Source organism: Phalaenopsis equestris, unplaced genomic scaffold, assembly GCF_001263595.1.
Source record: "Phalaenopsis equestris unplaced genomic scaffold, ASM126359v1 Scaffold234160, whole genome shotgun sequence".
NCBI classification, from domain to species: domain Eukaryota; kingdom Viridiplantae; phylum Streptophyta; class Magnoliopsida; order Asparagales; family Orchidaceae; genus Phalaenopsis; species Phalaenopsis equestris.
In genome coordinates this window covers 23,558-43,565 of record NW_018252083.1, presented here as the reverse complement: position 1 = coordinate 43,565, position 20,008 = coordinate 23,558, and the positions used below count along the sequence as shown (strand labels likewise).

The window sequence follows — 20,008 nt, the reverse complement described above, 5'->3', positions numbered from 1 at the left end:
ATCATAGCAACATCAAAGTTTTTTGAAGTAATACTCCCTTTATAATGCCTGGAATATGCCAAGCGATGCACATGTATGGTCAGTCAAATCATTTTGACCGTTCAAAACCAGAAATCTATTTTGAGGTACTCACCTTCTAGCCAAAGCCTTTATGAAGATGATGGAAACGACATTTTAGGTTCCATATATGTTGCATAAACTTCTTAACTTGCTCCCTATATACGAGTTTTTGAGATCCATTTCTCCTCGCTGGTGTCACTTCTCTTCTTATTGGTAACATGCTCCATGCTCAACACATATTTTAAGAAGTTGAATCCAAATTTATTCTGTGAGGCATGCCCAAAAATTAGAGTGATAGGGACCTTTAAGGGGAAGTAGAGAGGAGGGGAAAAAGAGATAAAGATGACACAAATACTTGTCTCGTAGGAGCAAATTTGGGTATTCCTGGGCTGTGTGACCCATTTTTTATGCGGCAACTAAAGGATTACAAAAAAGAAAAAGAGAGAGATCTACTTACAGTGTATGAGTCTAGATATAAGAGCCAAAAACCTTTTTTATATGCTATGGATCCCTATTTATAAAAGATAAATGATCATATGGAGGACAATTACATATCTTCCCTTACTTTAATGGGGGCATTATAAAGTATTGCCGTCTTAATCATGCTTTTTCGTATTCTTAACTAATTTTGGCATCTTTCAATGTACCTGGTCCTTTGGGTTGATAAGCCCTCGAATCGGTCAACCAAGATGGTGTCATCTTGGCTATTTTGCTTGGATGTCGGTCAACATTCATTCTGAGAATCTGGTCGGCCTTATGAGTGGTAGTTGGTTGCCCTAGTGTGATCGGTCGGCTTGCTTGGTCCTCGATGATTTTTTGGAGATCTTTAGGGAAGTTGTTGAGATAACCTCAAGTTGATGCTTGTGAGATTGTCATAAACTAGACATTTATTCGGCTTTTGGGTGAATGTATGTTGCTTGTCGACTTCATGGAAGTGCTTGTAGCTTTTCATAGGGGATATTTCTTAGTTTATCTCTTGTAATTTAGACTGTCAAATTGTCCGGAGGTTTTTGTAATTTTTGGGTGTACAATCATATTTTAAGATTTTTAGTTTTTGGTGCGTTTTAGTATTCTTATCGTTAATTACTATAATTAATAAAATTGCTCCTTAGTGACCTCAATTAGATTTGCGTACGTAAGACGTACGCAACGTTGCTTACATCAGAGAGGTTATTTAGAGGGTCAGAGAGTATTACGGGTTATATTCATGTTATACCCCCTTATAACCTACCTGTAACTTATAAATATAAAAAATTAGAAGCGCGGAATTTATTAAAAGTTAAATGTAATTTACAGATAAATTATATGTGACATAATACGACCCTAAGCAAACTTTTTCGCAGTTTGGGCCCGCCCCTGCCCACATGAACTAACCGCAAAGGAGGGTAAGTCGTCGCACGGGAGAGTCTGCTAAATTTACCACTTACGTACAAAGACAGTCAACTGTAAATACTCTGTCACTGTTTCTTCTCGTTCCACTTCTACTCTTCTTGTATAAGACCAGGGTTTCGCCTCCCCCTCTTTCTCTCTCTCTGCCTGCTAAAGACCAGGAAACGCCGCTTGCTAGGTCTTCCAGATCTCGACGACGAGTGACATCGGCCTGCGATTGTAGACAGTCATGTCTGCAGGCAGATACATGGCCTTTTCCCCATCGCCCTCCACCGCCCCGCACTCCCCCCATATCACCGGCCTACGCTCTGCTGCCACCGCCATCGTCGAGCAGGAAAAGTATGTCTTCCTCCGTGTTCACTCCCTTTGTTGTTTTCGTCGATTTTTTCCGCTCTGCATCGGCTTATTTTCTTGGATCTTGCGTCTTCCTTCGATTCTTACCGCGATTCTTAAGCGATTTGGTGGAGTCTGTGCTCAGTATATTACCCTGATTTTGTGGAAAGATCTGATTTGATAATTTACTGGTTTTGGTGTAGATTGTTGATAACTGCTTTTCATTTAGATTTATTTCGTTTTTAATGAAAATTTAATTGAATTTAGCGGACAAAACTGTAGGTATCTGTCAGAATTGTTGGCTGAGCGCAACAAACTTGTTCCTTTTATGCCGGTTCTTCCGCACTGCTACCGTTTGCTGAACCAGGGTGAAATTTCGAATCCAATTACACATCTGTTTTGCTTACCGCTGATTCATATGTATGTATATTATTTGATCATAATGCCTTTGAGAGCTCCCTAAATCTGCAGAAAATACTCGAGCGAGATTGTACTAAAAATCTTAGTCTACCAGAATCCTTTGTTTTTCCGTTCAACCAAATATTTTTAGCGTGATCTTGGTTGACCACAGGTTTATGGGACCTTTTAAGCTCTATTCTGAGGAGTATACCTCTTGTTCGATCTATTTGTTGCATATTTTTTGTAGCTTCAGTTGTTCTGTTTTTTGCGGTTCATCTTTGTTGTATTTTCTCTGTGCAGTATTAACCAACTGTGCAAACTTTTGTTAACCTTATTTCACTTTCCCTTGGTGATGTTAATTTTGGTAGCTTTTTAGTTGTTGTGATTAGGCAGACAGTTTCTATTATTTTACCATTTTGAAGAAGATTATTTTGATGGTAAATCTGAGAATGATTTGGATAACTAAGTTCGTCCATATGTTTTGTTTGGGAAGAAGAAGAAAAAAAAGAGTTAGCAGATGGTGTGTTGGAGCATGATATGGAACTGATGGAAGAACATGATGGTTCAAACACCCTGAGTGAGAGAGAGAGAGAGAGAGAGAGAGAGAGAGAGAGAGAGAGAGAGAGAGAGAGAGAGAGAGAGAGAGAGAGAGAGAGAGAGAGAGAGAGAGAGAGAGAGAGAGAGAGAGAGAGGAGCACCTTGAATTGTTATGGATAATTAGCCTTTGAACTAGATCTATATCGGCTTCCTCACATACAGTTTGGAAGGGAGATTTTCTTAATACCTCCATCAAAGAGGTGAAAGTGAGGAACCTGGGTTGGTTGGCCACCTGAACAAGGGAAAATCTAATTGCTCATTTCATCATTAATAACACAATAGAAAATTTGGCCGTTATATGACATTAGCTAACCTTAGTGCATTTTTCATGAAGACCCCAATAAATGGGATTGGAATAGATACCTAGAATTAGATAAATTTATAAATTCCACATGAAAGTCCAAATGCACGGAGTTAGCATTCATAAAATCTAGTTCATATGGTCTAGAAGATCAATATTGAAACATTAAATCATTTTCTTAGCTTGCTGCTGATGTTGCATCAAAGTATCTATTTATAGTACATATTTTGTTTGATCTCTACTTTTTTTTTTGCATTCAACTAAAAAGATATAAAATACGAAGGGATGCCATGTAGGCATGTACATGATGAGAAATATCAAAACTAAGAAAAGGAAAAGTATATGAAAACCTTTTACATCTTTGCTCACAAAATTCTCCCGTAAAGCTAACTTTGTGCAACAATGGGCTGTCTTATAATTGTCTCCATCAGTAAAATGAATTAAAACTTGTTGGAATTGTGTGAAAAAAGCTAATTCGTAACAATTTGTAGCCAGACCTTCCAGGCTTTCTCTTGCATTGTATTCTTGAAAACATTTATGATATGTATGTTATCTCCTAAGATTATGCCTTTAATTCAAGCATCCAATGCACCAACATGTCTTTAATACAACTAACCATTTTACGCTCAACTTGAGTAGTATTCCAGTGCTCAATTTAGAGTATCTGTAGTGACGAGACATTCACTTTTCTCATCTCTAACAATCAACTTGATCTTACTAAATGTGAGAGTACAAGGGCTCCATCTTTGTTTTTCGGCAGCCACCTAGGAAGGGAAGGGAGGTGGGGGTGGGCATTAGAAAGAGGGAGACAAGTGTCCTAGTGCTCATGAGGTGGGAAAGCAAACGGTTGTAAGAAAATTTAGGTTTATGGCAGCTAAGATGCCCGGGGCGACATAGCGTTCTCAATGTGTCTAAGAATTACAACTTCTGGAACATTAATAAATTTCTATGGAATTTAGAAGTACTTTTTTGGCTTCATCCCAACCTGCTAACCGAGCCATGTTGCACCCACACTTTCTTAACATATGAGAACCTTAATCAAAATACTACAATTTTCCACAATGTGCCCACAATTTTCAATTCTTGCAGCTTTAAGGATACCTGGTCGTCTCACATTGTTCCCTTTTATTAAGCTAGAGGTTAGTAGGCACTACATCTTTGATTAACCTCTACCAGAACATCAGGTGATGTGGGTATAGCTTGACTTTCTTGAGCCAACTATTACTTTCTATAAAGCTGGGAAAAGCAGTGTTGTAAGGTACATCAGTAATAGTACACTTGGTAAATTGCTGAGTTCGTGTTAGTCCTCAGAGGGGTGGTTGTGAAGAGTAATCTGCACAATTTTCTAATATACCTCCATCCCAAAGCGAAGTTGGAGCCTATCAATATTCCAGTAGCCATTAAGGATGAGGATTGAAACTTATTTTTTATCAATCTCATGTGTTCTGATAAGTTGGCCGTTTGGCCAGCGGGATATCAAAGTTCCAAGGATGATCGAGAATATCAATCTCGATGTCGTTAGCCACTTTCCTTCTAACCTTATGTTGAATACTGGCAGCTCCTTCATTTAAAATCTTCCAAGGAATTGAATAAGTTCTATTAAAATTTCCTACCATGATGGTAGATCCATACCTCTTCTTGAGGTGATGATGAAGTAATGAAGTCTTGTTATTCATGAATTCCCAAGCTTGCCTGGCACTGTGGGTTGCCCCCCACTGTGAGGGTGCATCAAAGCCAAGTCCACCAAACTTGTTTGGATGACACATATTCTCCCAAGAAATATTGTGCAACCCTTTCTTATTAGCACCCTTTTACCCTAAAAAAATGTTTACACTTCTTCTCTTGCTCGTTTAAAACATCTTGTGAACCTCAGCATGGGTAATGGGATAAGTCGACATAGAAATACAAAAGTTTTTATGATGTCAACTCTACCAGTGAAGGAAACATTCTAGACCCCAACGTGATGAGCTTACTAGATGCCCTATGAAGAAGCTTGGAGAAAATCTTTTTTTTTTTTAAATTATCTGAGGGCTATAGGGATCTCTAAGTATTCCAATTCTTCAACTTTTTGATATTAAGAGATTCTGACAATCCTCCTTTATATCCACCCGAGTGTAGATTTGCTGGATAACATTGTCGATTTGGTAATTGTAATCCTCTAGTCCGTTTGCTCATTGCACTCTTTTTAGTTGGTTTGATTGAGCTTGGCAGTGGATAAAGAATCTTTGTAAAATGGTTGAATATCATCTACATATAAAGGATGTGAGAGTGAGTCTTGGTTCTCTATTTGCCAAGGAAATGCTAATGTGTTGCGCTCTTTGAGAGAGCGCCAAGGAGAGGAGTTCAGAACGCAAAATGATTAAGTGTAAGTGAGGGCACCATTGCCAAAACCTACACTCCTCTTCAATCTTGGGAGATCTTTGGCCTTTGATCATAAGACAAAATTTGTGCCACTTCACGCAGTAAGGAGTCCAAGCAATGAACTTAGGTGGGATACCCATTGCTTGCATAACTTCATGAAGAGTTTCCTAATTCATTTTATCATATGCTTATTCCATGTCATTCTTTAATTCCATAAGACCGGATTTCACTACATAGTGTTTGAACTTGTTGATCACCTCCTGAGCTAAGAGGCAATAACTGGAAATGGATCTTTTGGGCACAAACGACCCTTTTTCTTTTGAGATTTTAGTGGGAAGTAAACCTTTCAGACGGTTCACCAATACTTTAGCAGCAACTTTTTATATTGTTTGGCAAACACTACTTGGATTGAATTTTGAAGGAGAATTGGCATTGACGGTTTTACGTAGAACAATTATAGTGTCCTTCCAATTCGCAGGCATTCAGATTCAAAAAAATCTAAGGTGGTTGCAGTCACCTCTTTTCCACGATAGGCCAAATTTTTTTTGAAAAAAGAGGGGCTTATGCCATTCAACTCAGATGCCTGATTGGACCCCATGCTCTTGATAACATTCCATATTTCATCTTTAGTGACTAAAGATGCAGTGTTACCACCAATAAAGCTTGATATTCTTGCAAAGTATATGACCAGTTGGACAAAATAATATGAGTGCTCGGGCATTTTTTTTAAAATATTGCATTAAAACCTCTTGAACATTGCTGGGGTCATTTATGATAGTCTCGTCCTCCATTTTTAATTGTGTCACCATATTAAATCTCCAATGGGAAGTGGCGATAGAATGAAAAAATCATGAATTCACATCCCCTTCATTAAGCCATCTCACCTTAGCCCATTGCATCCACCATGAAGAATTTTTTACCACTTGATATTAAGCTCTAAACTAACTCACAAAGTTTAATTTCCAGTTCGGATGGCAACCTCTCATCGTAGGTTTCCTTCAGTTGAAGTTCAACAATATTATTATCCAATTCTTGTTTAAGATCTCCCAATTCTTTGATTTTATTGTTTCTCTAACAAGGAGATGTAGTGCAAGTACCTCTTAGTACATTATAGACAAGAAATTTTTCGAAACTTCACCAATTGCAGCAAAAGGATCTATTAGTAGAGAAGTACACTACTGAATTTGAATAACTTTTTTTGAAGTGCGAGTTGGTAGAGCCAGACAAGAAAACCATAGCCCGGTATCTTGGAGGCTTGAGATCATTTTTTGGCAATGTGGTGTAATTATATGCCTACAAGATCTTGCAGGATGGGCATACATATACCCTAAAGGTGGAGAAGTAGCAAGGCATTTGATCCACTCCACTCTTCAAATAGAGTTTGATCAGAGGGTTAAGCACCAAGTGCATACAGATCAAAGTAACAAGGGTCACTCATTGTGAGAAGGAGCCGACACAGAAAGAAAAAAGGATCAATCAGACCAACACTTCCAAAAAAAATTATCATCAATAAATGTTTCAAGTGTCATTGATACAGACGTAGAAGTGATTTCTTTTACAAACAAGGTTGTAGTGGAAGAAGCAAATTGTGGGGACTCTAGGCATGTGGAGAATGGCAAAATGAGTATCAACTACCTGCAAACGAGGCTGAGATGCTTGTGATTCGATGAATTCTCTAAATTGAACTTAAGAGAGAGTAGTAGTGACTTAGGCATAACATGCTTTATACTCGTTGCATAGTGAAGGGAAAGATGTACAATCTCATTATAGGCTAAGATAATTTGTTAGAATGTGATACCTACTTAGATGGTGGATAAATTGAGCCTATTGCCTAGAAATATTTTAATTTGTTTGAAGCAGAATGAGATTAGGTTTGGCAAGTGTTTGATAGAGTTTTTTGTTGGAGACAAGTTGCTAGATAATGTATAGTGTGACATCGTGTCTGTGAATGCAAGTCACATCCTATTGAGCCATTTATAGCAGCATGACATGTATGTTTAATAATCACCAAAACACCCACTCATTTTTTAATTGCAAGAATCATATTATATTTTTGTCATTGAAGGATTCAACAATGATGAGTATTTAAAGAAAAAGGAAAGATATAGTGCTTTATGCTACATTTCTATAAGCTATAGTTTATGAGAGTACCATTCTTTGTACTTTTACAGCTTTTATTGTGAGAAAAATAGATTGTGGCGTATATTTATTGACAACTGGGCAGTAAACATGATCCCTATGAAATACCAGTTTCTTATTTCAAGATTAGATCACTTGCTGTGTAGTGGATATCACTAGATTCAATGAGGCTTAGGAATGAGTGAAAAATCACTTTCAAGACGCGGGATAGATTGTATGAGTAGACATTCATGCTTTTGGTCTGTCTATTGCACCGAACACTTTTATGACACCAATGCATTAGGTTTTCCGAGTGTTTATTGAAAAGTTTGTTATTGTGCACTTAAACAATATTTTGGTGTACAATTCAAAGGGAGAGCATTTGCATCACATTCGATAGGTTTTTGAAGTTCTTGGAACAGTAACTATATGAACATCTGAAGAATTGTCTCCTTTTGACCCTATATACATGCTTCATTGTGTATATTGTTTAAGTGACTGACATTTAGATGAACTTAAATATGATCGAGGCTATTGTGAATTGGCCCATCTCATTTACTCAGGCATGCTAGTTCCATGGATTTATGTTTTCTATGGTTGGTTCTTGAACTTTAGTTATATCAGAACACTTTTACATAGTTCCTTAAGGCGGACATCTTTTATGGTTAGATGAAACTCATGATAGCTTGATGCTTTGAAAAATAGGTCACCGTGTCTTTCATTCTAGCACTTTCAGATTGCAATTAGATGTTTGAGGTGGACTTTGATGTGGTTAATGTGGGTATTGGAGTTTTATTGAGTCAAATAGGACATCCCATAAATAATTCCAGGAAAAAAACATCCATCGATGACAAGGAGTTTTATGTATAACAACTCTTAGTCATTGGAGTTATTATTCTGCTGGCAAACAAGTTCACTTATTATATTGATCATTTGACTTTGAGATTCTTGAACAGTTAGGGTAAACTGACAGATATACATGTCTTCTTGGTGGAGTTCTTTTCATTATGTCATTTGTGCTTAAGCACAAAGTTGGGGGTCAAAATAAGGTGGTTGATGTTCTATGTCACCAACATCTATTGATCCCTACCATGCAATCAAAGCACTTGGGATTGGAATTATTGAATGATGCCTATGCCAATGATAAGGTTTTTCAAGAGATTTGGGTGAAATCAGTAGATCAGATGGTTCCTTTTTCTATCAGAACAGACTGTGTATTTCTAGAACTTCACTTAGAGAGCATTTTTTAGAAGTGTCACAATGGAGATGACACGACACTTTGACAGGGACAAGATTTTTTCTGGAGTGAAGGAGAATATTTGAAACGAGTGCTTCTCCCGCACAAGATGTGTGACGCAGCAACCTCTAGTTGCGAAACCAGGCACAACTTTGCGTGAATCAGTTCATCCCAAGGGAGGAGGGAACCAAACGATTATTCCTTCACGGGGAATTGCCATCCAACAGAGAGGGCCCTACCCTTAGCTATTATAGTAGTATTTATATGTTATTTTTTGTATTTTTAGGTCAATTTTTGCTTTTGATTTTCTATCATTGACATCTTTCTCTCTTTCTAAGACTGTATTCAAGGACACCTAGGGCTCCGACTATATCTTGCGCTAAGATGGTGATATCTCTTTGTTTTCCTCCCTCTCGCATTTCTCTGCTTGCTACCGCACTCTTCAGCGACTCGCTGCTTGGTGTCGAACCCTCCCACAGCCCCACTGCTTGCTGCCGACCCTACCAAACCAATTACTGCTTGCTGCTGACCTTACCAAACCAATTACTGCTTGCTGCCGCACCCTCCACAGCGACTTGCTTTTCAACCGCCATACCACCTTCCCTTTGTTGATGCCAAACCTCTCTAACCACCTAGAGTTCTCCGTTTCCACTATCTTGACCACCTTCTATCCTGGCCTTAGATGGTCTTTCTTGTTTGTATTGTTTTTTTCACTTTCAAGTGTCTTTGTTTGTAATTCACATAGAATTTCAATAATAATATTATCATTCTGTTATGGTTTTGTGCTAACTCTGGTATCATTTAGTATCATAGCTAGTCTAACCCTCGTACTATTCCAGAGCTTCTAGCCTTCCCACACTCTTTATCCCAAAAATTTTCTTTCCTTTCCTCAAATGCCCCCTTCCACGGAAAAATTTTCTATCCGGGCTCTAGACATAACTTTATGTGTGGACTCCCAGTAATATACCGCCATGTGTGCTCTATCTGGTCCACCTAAAAAAATATTAAAATGGAACCGCGAACTCCGCAATAATCCCAAAATAAATCCTAAATAACCGCTATGGTTTCACTTCAATAACCCCGAAATAATTTCCACGATGAAGCACACGTGGAAGCATATTATTAGAGTCCGCAAGTAGAGCTACGTCCGGAGTCTGGACAAAAAATTTTTCCCTCTTCCACTCCTACAAATCCAAACCCTAACCATGCCACTAAGGAGACTCATGTCTATACTACCCGGGAAGTGATATGGCGAGAGATCTGCCGACTTCAGCAGAGGCTTGCGAAAATTAATGATAGTGCCCAAAGAGAATTTACCCTCAATCATGATATGGAGAGTTGAAGAGGAGAAAAAAGATGAGAATTTGAATCCCTTCTATTGGGAGGACTTCAATAATGAGGACAGATCATGACACTTCAGAGCACATTATCAGAGGAGATCGAGGGAGGAGGCGACATATGTAGGACATAGAATGGAGGGATGGATCCGGATGACTTCATATAATGGTTGCAGTCAGTTGAGAGAATTTTTCAAGTATAAAAAGGTGCTACAAGCTCAGAGGGTGAAGCTTGCGGCAATCAAATCGTAAAAGAGCATTTTCTTGTGGTGGGAAAAATTGTAGATTCAAAGAAGGTGAGGAGGAAGTGACAAGGTTAGTAGATGGGTTAAGACGAGGAAGGAGATGCAGAGGAAATAATTAACGCCTCACTTCCGTCAGGATATATTTTTAAGGCTTCATCACCTACAACAAGTAGACCTATTATTGTAGTTCTCGACACAATATGATCAGCTTAAGATGAAATGTAAATTGGTCGAGCCAGAGGAACATAATATAACCCAATATCTGGGAGGCTTGAAGCCAGCTATCAGTAACATTTGCAACTGCAACCCTATTGGTCACTTGGAGATGTCCAAACCTTAGCTTTGAAGGTGGAGATAAAGCAGAACCAAATCAGTCAATTGACCTCATTCAGACAACTACCTACAAGTGTAGCTACCAACAAGAGTACATCTGAAGGAGTTGGGAAGTCTGGTGACGGAATGGAAAAAAAAAATGAAAAGGGTAATTCACTCAGTACAATGCCTGCTAGGAGATGTTTTTTTGGTGCCACGGTTACGAGCACATCCTCCAGCTGTCACATGAGCTGAGGAGTTTCATTTACTGCACAAGGTGTTGTCGAGGAAGTGGGTGAGAAAGCAGAGGAGGATCAGGAGGAACGTCAACTCCCCAGAGATGAGGGAGAAACTCTCGTAGTAAGGAGGGTCCTACATATTAACTAAGAAGGATTATTCGTGACATATTATTTTTTGCATCAAGTGTACCGTAAAAGGAAAGGTCTGGAGCCTGATTATTGATGATAGGAGCTATGAGAATGTAGTATCCACTCGGATGGTGAAAAAATTGGGACCACACAGAAGCATCGTCAATTCTACTCTCTTACCTGGCTGAAAAGGTGAAATGAGATATGCATGGATTAACAATGCTTGGTTGAGTTTTTTGTTGGAGATTAACTATATGAGTAGGTGGGGTGTGATGTTGGTACCCATATACACTTGTCATATTTTGTTGGGGAGGCAATGATAGTTTCACCGCAAGGCCTAGACATGTTCAAGAAAACTTTTTCATTCAAGAAAGATGGAAGACTATTCTTTTTCCCATTAAGGATGTGAGAATAGTAGATATCACAGTGGAGATGGTAGTCGCAAGAGCCACCTTTTCGTTGTCAGCACAAGAGGATCATGTGGCAGTGGCTTTAGTCATGTTAGAGGAAACTGAGGAGGAGGTTGAGATACCAGAGCCCATACAACCATTGCTATCTAACTTTCAAAACATGACGACTGACAATCTTCCTGAGGATTGCCATCATTGAAGGACATTTAGTATACCATAAATCTCATCCCCGGATCAGTGTTTCCAAATAGATCTGCATACGGATTGAGACATATAAAATTTGAGGACACATAGTTACAGGTAGAGGATCTCGCTGCGAGAGGTTTGGTCAGAAAGAGTACCGACTCATGTGCTATCCCTACCTTGATGGTACCTAAAAAGGACGGATCATGGAGGATGTACATTGATAATCAGGCCATCAACAAGATCACTAGCAAATATTGGTTTTCCGTACCTCACTTGGACGTCCTCTTGGATTAGTTGTATGCATTCATCGTCTTTTCCAAGATTGACTTTCACAGTGAATATCGCCAGATTTGGATGAGATTAGGGGATGAGTGGAAGACTGCTTTAAAAACCAGGGATGGATTATAGGAGTGGATAGTCATGCTATTCAGGCTGTCCAATTCGCCCAACATGTTCATGAGGCTGACGAATCAAGTGTGTTAGATTCACATCGGGAAGTTTATGGTGGTATGTAGTTTGATGATATTTTCATATACAACAAATTCGATGAGGCGCACTTGCAGTACCTGAGGACAATCTTGATGTTTTGTTATCAGAGAAACTATATGCCTACCTAGAGAAGTGTCTCTTCCCGGTAGCTCATGTTTGTTTTCTGGGCTAAATTGTGTCTAGTACAAACATTTGAATGAATCCTCTGAAGATTGAGGTCATCGTGAGCTGGACGACCCCACAAGTTTTTACCGAGTTGAGACAATTTTGGGCTAGCGTCATTTTATAGGTGATTTATCAGGAGTTTCAACATTACTACCCTGAAGGAGAAGGCGACTCAGTCACCAATATTGACATTATTGGACTTTAATCAGCTGTTATAGGTGGAGTGTAACACCTAAAATGTGGGGATGTGGGGATCAGAGTAGTGTTGAGCCAGAGAGGATGCCCCATAGTCTTCTTCAGTGAGAAATTGAATGAGTCCAGAGAAAATATTTGACGTATGACAAGAAGTTCTATGCAATCGTGAGAGATCTGAATAACTGGAATAACTACTTGCTAACGAGCGAGTTCACCTTATTTACGGATCATGAGGCTTTGAAGTACTTGAATAGCCAGAACAAACTGCAAGGTCGACATGCAATTTGGGTGGACTTTTTGGCATGGTTTCAGTTTGTGCTTAAGCACAAGGTAGAAAGCCAGAATTGAGTAACAAATGCATCGAGCCAGCGTCATTTATTGATCACTTCAGACTTGATTCTTAGGTTTTGAGGTAGTGAAGGAGTTGTCCGGGACAATAAAAGCTTTCAGAGAGATTTGATAGCAGTGTTAGAAGAAGCCTACAAAGAAGTATCATAGGGCTGATTGCTATCTATTCCATCAGAATAGATTTTGTATTTCTCGATGTTTGCTGAGAGAGTCCAATTTTCAAGAAAGTCACAATGGGGGACTTGCACGACACTTGGCAGGTATAAGACTCACGCTCATGCGAAAATATTTATTTTGGCCCCGATTCACAAGAGATGTGGAGCAACAATTCAACAATGCAGAATTTGTCATCTGGCCTATGCACTCCTTCACTATGCACATATAAAACTCGAAGGAAGAATGTCGAACTATGCACATATAAAACTTGAAGGAAGAATGTCGAACTATGCACTCCTTTACTAGCATTAGAGGCCCCGTGGGTCGATGTTAGCTTGAATTTTGTAGTGGGTTTTCCGAGCACACAATAGAACAAGGATTCTATGATGGTTGTGGGGGATAGATTCTTGATGATGATGCATTTTGTACCTTACCACCAGATACTGGATGCATCATATGTAGTTAATTTGTACTTCAGAGAGGTCGTGGGACTGCACTTGATGCTCGGGACTATTACTTTCGACAGAGATGTCAAGTCACTTCTGGAGGAGCCTATGTGGAAGCTTGACACTAAGTTTTAATTCATCTTAGCAGCTTATCCATATACGGATAGTTAGATGAGGTGACGAACGTGAGTTTGGAGAACCTTTTTAGGTGATTTGTGGGGAAAAATATGGCCCAAGCTGAATTTGCCTGCAACAGATTTGTGAGTCAGACCACAAGGCACACCCCATTTGAGATTGTGTATAAGCGCAACCCCTTCACTCCTCTTAACTTGATAACACTCATTTTGACATTAGATTAGTGAGGATGTTGAGTAGAGGGTGTAAGAGATTCAGAGGTTACACGAAGCAGTGAAAAGGGAGATCATCAAATAGAACCGCAAGTATGAGACAGAGATAAATAAAACATGGAAGAAGATGAATTTTCAAGTAGGGCATGTAGTGTGGATCGGGTTGAAGAAAGAATGGTTTTCAGTGGGATTCTTTGGGAAGATCAAGCTTAGGACAGATGGATCTTTGAGAATTCTCAAAAGGTTGAATGATAACGCCTACAAGATCAACCTAACGGGGAGCTACAACATTTCTACTACTTTAAATGTAACAGATTTGACTCAATACTACGACAAACCAAAAGTTTTGGCTGTGTCAGATAATATCGAAAGCTCCCATACCTCAGGAGTGACATGGGTGAATCTCCTTCACGAGGCGCGGAAGTGGCAACCTCCAACCGTTGAACCGGGCATTACATTTTCTGCACGGGAAATTGTCGCCCAAACGAGGGGGCCCCACCCTTAGCTACTGTAGTAGTTTTTATATGTTATTTTCTATATTGTAGTCAGTTTTTGTTTCTTATGTTCTGTCATCAGTATCTCTCTCTTGATCCCATATTATGGATGAATGTGGACAAATAACTTAGTTCATGTAACTAATATTAGGATAAAATTCTGGATTATAGGTACTCTCATAGGTAAATTAATGGAATTAGTAAATATGATGGCTCATAGAAAGATAAATATCTTATACATTCAAGAAACTAAATGAGTTGGAGAATGACTAAGAACATTGATAGCTTTGATTTTAAATTATAGTATTTCAATAGGAGTTGTACTTGAAGTTTTGTAGTTGTAATTATAAATATGAATTTGAAAGATAGTGTTGTTAACATCAATAGAATTGAAGATAGAATTATTGCTCTAAAGATTATTGTTGATATTATGATTTTTAATCTTATAAGTGCCGATGCTTCTAAAATTGGTTTTGATATGTGTTCAAAAAATTTTTTTGGAATGACCTAGAAGAATTAATACAAATGATACATGCTGATAAAAGAACTTCTATTGGATTAGATTTAACTAGACATGCTGGTAGAGTGATAGAAGCTTTGAGAAATATTGATGGAGGCTACGGTTTTGGAGTGATTAATGAAGAATGTAGATTCATATTGTATTTTGCTATATCTTATAATTTTTTTTTTTGTTAATATTTTTTTAAAGAAAAAATATGAGCATATTGTTTATTTATAAGAATGGATCAAATAAAATACAAATTAATTATTTTCCTATGAGAAAAAGAGATCACCAAGAATGTGAAGATTGTAAAGTCGTTCCAAATGATAATCTAAGTACTCAACATCGATTATTAGTTTTAGAATTTAAGATAAAGAATTGGAAGATAAAAAATGCAATGAAACATTATTATAGAATTAGATGGGGACACTTAAAAGATGCAAATAAAAGTTTTTATGAGCAAATTTCATGTTAAGATTTGGGATATTCATGAAGAAATTAGTTCTATGCGGGATAAATTTAGATGCACTATTGAACAAATGGTAAAAGATATACTTGGAAAATAAAAAAAAAATAATAAATAAAAATAGGTTGTTCTGAAATACTAATGTGTAGAAAAAAATAAAATATAAGAAATTTTGTTATAAAAATTAGTTTAAATCTAAAAGTTTAGAGAATTGAAAAAAAATATAAGATGCTTGTAGGGAGTATAGGTGAACTATTTGTGATGCTAAGAATTATGTTCTTAGAGATCTTTTTTATAGATTAGATACTAAAGAGCTTGAAATTTATGTAAAAACTAACCCAATGAAAAGAAAAGAGAAGTAAAGTTTAATTCAAGTAAAATGTACTAAAGATGAAAATAAAAAAGTATTTTTCTTAGATGAAGTTATTCAACATAGGAGTGAGATGTTTGATAAACTTTTCAATGATGTTTTTAAAAACTCGATCGAATTTAGATATCTTAATATCGTTAATAATAATATTTTTTTTTTGCCATCAGATTAGTTAAAAAAAAGTCGAGGAGGGGCTTTAAAGAAAATCAAGAGTGGAAAATTAGTATGTTTTGATGGTATCCCAATAGAAGTGTAGAAATATTTAAGAGACTTACAATTTCTTGGTTTACTAAATTTTTTAATATTATTTTAAAAACTTAAATGATGTCAGAGGATTGGAGCAAGAGTATTTTGGTTCCATTTTAACAGTAAAGAGGATACATTAGAGTATTCAAATTATAGAGGAATTATGTTAACGTGTCGTACATTAAAATTATGAGAGAGTAATTGAACATAGGTTAAAACGTGATACAAAAATTTTTCATAATCAAATTGGATTTATATCGGGCAAGTCTACTATGGAAGCTATAGATTTATTAAGGTTTGATGGAGAAATATAGAAAAAGTAAAGAGGATCTATATATGATTTTTATTGATTTAGAAAAAACTTACAATAAGATTCTAAGAGAAGTTCTTTGGAGAGTTTCAGAAAAGAAAGGTGTTGATATGACTTGTATTCAAGTCATTAAAGATATGTATACTAGAGCTATTACTTGGTTTCAAACAGAAAAAGAATCGATCAAGTATTTTCCCATTTCAATTGGAATACATCAGGGATTAACTTTAGGCCCATATCTTTTTGCTTTAGTTATGGATGCTCTTACTGGGCATTTACAAGCTGATGCACCTTCGTGCATGCTTTTTGCTGATGAAATCCTTTTTGTGGATAAGACTAGAAAAGGTCAGGAAAAACTTGAATTATGGAGGCTTTTACAGTCTAGAAGCCTTCATTTGAGTATATTTAAAATTGAATATATGGAATGTAATTTTAGTAGTAATAGATCTAGTGGTAGTGTAACAATGAGCGATCAAATCATTAAAAAGAGTGAACATTTTAGATATCTCAGGTCTATTGTTCAAAGTGATGGTGATATAGATGAGGATATTAGTAGTAGAAATCAAGTTGGATGGTTAAAGTGGCGAAATATATCGGGTCTATTGTGTGATAGAAAATTATCGCTTAGTCTTCAATGAAAATTTTATAAGCTGGTGGTGAGATTTGCAATGTGTTATGCCGCAGAATGTTGGCCTATAAAAGTATGTATTTGCACGTAAAAGTAAGTTCTCATAAGTATATTTGAACCATAAGGTTTCTTTATGTGCCTATAAAAGAGAAACATAAAAGTATCAAAAATGTATGTATTTATACATATAGAAACCTTATGGTTCAAATTTAAAATTTGGAAGCTATAACTCATTCCTCATCTGTCAATTACAAAACTTTTTTTCTCTTCCCACCATAAACCTCTCATAAACTTGCTTGCCAATCTCGTTTGATCTTCTCTTCCTCTTCCCATTTTCTTTTTCTATCTCTTCGTCGGTGTCTATCTCCTCCCCTCAATTTTCCTGTTGATTTTTTTCCTCACCTTACTTGTAGATTAAATGTGGAATTACTCTTTTTTCCTCACCTTACATTTCTTTCTGGTTGATTGATGTAGGTCCTTTAGATGAATTCCACATGGACATTTTTTTACTTATTTTACCATCGGATTTTCAGTCTTTCTCTTCCTTTTGATTGAGGCTTGTGAGCTGCTTATTATGCTCTAGGAAACTCAAGCTTCAACCCTGCTTATTGGATCATGTCAAACTTGAATAGGGGTGACCTGACATTAACTCAACTTTTTTACATTTTGGCATTGAAGCCATTTTGTCCTTGCTCAAAAAAATTGGACTTTTAATATCATGGGTATTTGCTGCTTGCATTTTTCTTCTTGGCATTTTTTTTTTCTGCTTAATTTCGATTTATCTTATGCCTGAACTTCAAAACTTCGAATTTTGAATATTTCATGTGTCTTTCTATTTGCTTTAAATGTGGCACACTTGAACCATAATACACCGGTAAAACAATACTCCTCAGACATGCTAACTATACACTTGGGATACATTATACATATTTTATACACATTGTGGCTGAATCATGATGGTCATGGAAGATTTAATGAGGGCGGTTCAGTTCTAGATTTAGGTAATTTAATTTATTGACCAAAGTTGGGAACCGTTGGATCTAAAATATTTCAAAGCCCGATACCATTGCATCCAACTGTAACATTCTTTTCTTTCAACACTATATCATTTTTTAAATTAGCTAAACATGTCCAAGTATTTGGCTGTGTCAGGTTAACAAGTTTTAAGATTATTGCCTAAACCCTACTTAAGTTAATAATTTGGCATTGGAGGTTTACTGTTGGGTCACCTTCTTTTTTATGTACATATGTGTTTATATGTATAAATTTTTTATCATATGCATTTATTTTGCAAAAGTCGGTCCCCAGACCCATGATTATGTGTATGTCTATTTCATTGGCTCAGGTGTGTCTCCATGGATGGAAGTTTTGTTCATGTGAATAAACATTTTAATTTTACTAGTGCATGTATATATAAGTGATGGCTGATGAAAAAATCACTGATGATTAAATTGTGTTTGATAGAAATGGGATTGTTTGGATGGATATGCGGCATATTGTAGGAGTGGCACCTAATGAAGATAATGCCATATTTTGAAAATATAATTAAGTGGACTAGGCATATATAAGAGAGGGTATAAGATGTGCTAATAACAAGGGTAGATATAAATAATGGTGTAGATCATGGAGGAAAATAAAAAGTTAAATGTAACATTGATTGAAGATTTACAAAAGATTTTATGCAAAAAAGATTTAACACCTCAATCAACACTCAACAAAAATGAAGAGAGAACGAGGACTCTTAAAATTAACTAATTGATGATGATGGTGGTGATCTATGTATGAGTGTGCCAATAGTTTCATAAATAAACGAATGGTTGTACATGAGTATTTATATGTTCATAGGTGCACAATGATCTCTCTTAACTATTTTTGAGTAAATGTTAAGCAATTTATGGTCCTTTAGCATTTCCAAACAGGACTTTTTTTGTAACACTGAACACGTTTATTCGGATTGACTAATGATTTAAACTAACTGTCATTAACCCTAGTCTGCCGTTTACGACAGGCTAGTTTTTTTAAAAAATGCTAACTGGTGCCTTTTATGCTTGAAATTGACATTTTGAAGCAGAAATTTTACGTGTGACCACACTGTTGGGGAATGCATCAGTTTTAGATCAAGGTGGTATTGAACATGGTAGCCCCATGACTACTGGAGGATTTTTTTCAAATGGAGCTGCAGCTGAGTTAAATGGATGGGCATCAACTTTTCAACCAGAAGTATGGATACTAACCAGTAACATAACTTCCATTTACATCTGACTTCTAATAGGAGTGTTTTTTGAAGTTATGAACTCTTAGTGCTAACTTCTTTAACTTACTTTTTGTAGTCATGTTTTTGACTTTTTAAAACTCAATCTAACTTTTAACTTTATGTGCATTTGCTAGCTTGATTTGTGCTGGCATATTAATTACTCACGTGGCTTTGATTTTTTTTTCATTTTTCTTATGATTGAAGTGAGAGATTTAACATAGAAATCTGGCGTATGCTTTGTTGCACTTATCTTGAAGTGTTAACATCAAAATGCCCTTCTGAATAATGCTTAAAGTGGGTTCTTCTTTGTACATGCCTTGAATGAGTTTTACATTTAACATTAGAGTACTCTCATTATCAGTTGTAGTTGTTGAACATGAAAATAAGTGATTTTTGCCATTTTCTTGAATATCAGTTCTTAGTTGTCTTTGCATTTGCTGGCATTTATTCTAACTTTCACTAACTTCATAACATACTTACTTTTTGGTTTCCATGCCTTGCTATTCTGCCTGGCCGACACATTAAAATCTAGTGGAAATATAGCAAATGAATTAATATGGTGCATGGGGAACAAAAGTGGGTTGAAATGATAGCATTCCCGGAGTTCCCATTTCTTGCTTATGATTTGACAACTTGTCCATCAATTTTAATCATTTTGGGCAATCTTTTTTTCTCTGGGAATCATTTTATTTATGCGGGTTTATCTTAAACATTTTGTATTTACAGTGCATGATTAAACTTGCTTTGCCTACTAGTTTCTTGAAACTCTCTTTCTCATAAATGTGCTTACTGTTTGATCCTTATATCATGCCTGCATGTGTGCATTTTTACTGCATTGTCCAAAATTTTACTTTCAATTGAATTTTTTTTACATACATACATACATGTATCTCTCTCTCTCTCTCTCTCTCTCTCTCTCTCTCTCTCTCTCTCTATATA

The 20,008-nt window shown here is 36.7% G+C and overlaps 1 protein-coding gene across 3 annotated transcripts in view; it reads left to right on the top strand.

Annotated features, from left to right (window-relative positions):
* The first annotated feature begins 1,532 nt into the window (after positions 1–1,532).
* Positions 1,533–20,008, top strand: part of LOC110038849 (KH domain-containing protein At5g56140-like) — a 25,201-nt gene continuing 6,725 nt past the window's right edge. For 2 of the 3 annotated variants that reach the window (XR_002295458.1, XM_020743765.1), the window contains exons 1-3: positions 1,533–1,788; positions 2,065–2,150; positions 18,884–19,035. Coding sequence is in view for 2 of the 3 variants with exons in the window: in XM_020743765.1 (XP_020599424.1) it covers positions 1,679–1,788; positions 2,065–2,150; positions 18,884–19,035 (348 nt within the window). In the remaining variant the exon portion in view is untranslated. The remainder of the gene's footprint in view (positions 1,789–2,064; positions 2,151–18,883; positions 19,036–20,008) is intronic. The other variant, XM_020743766.1, reaches the window with a different exon arrangement.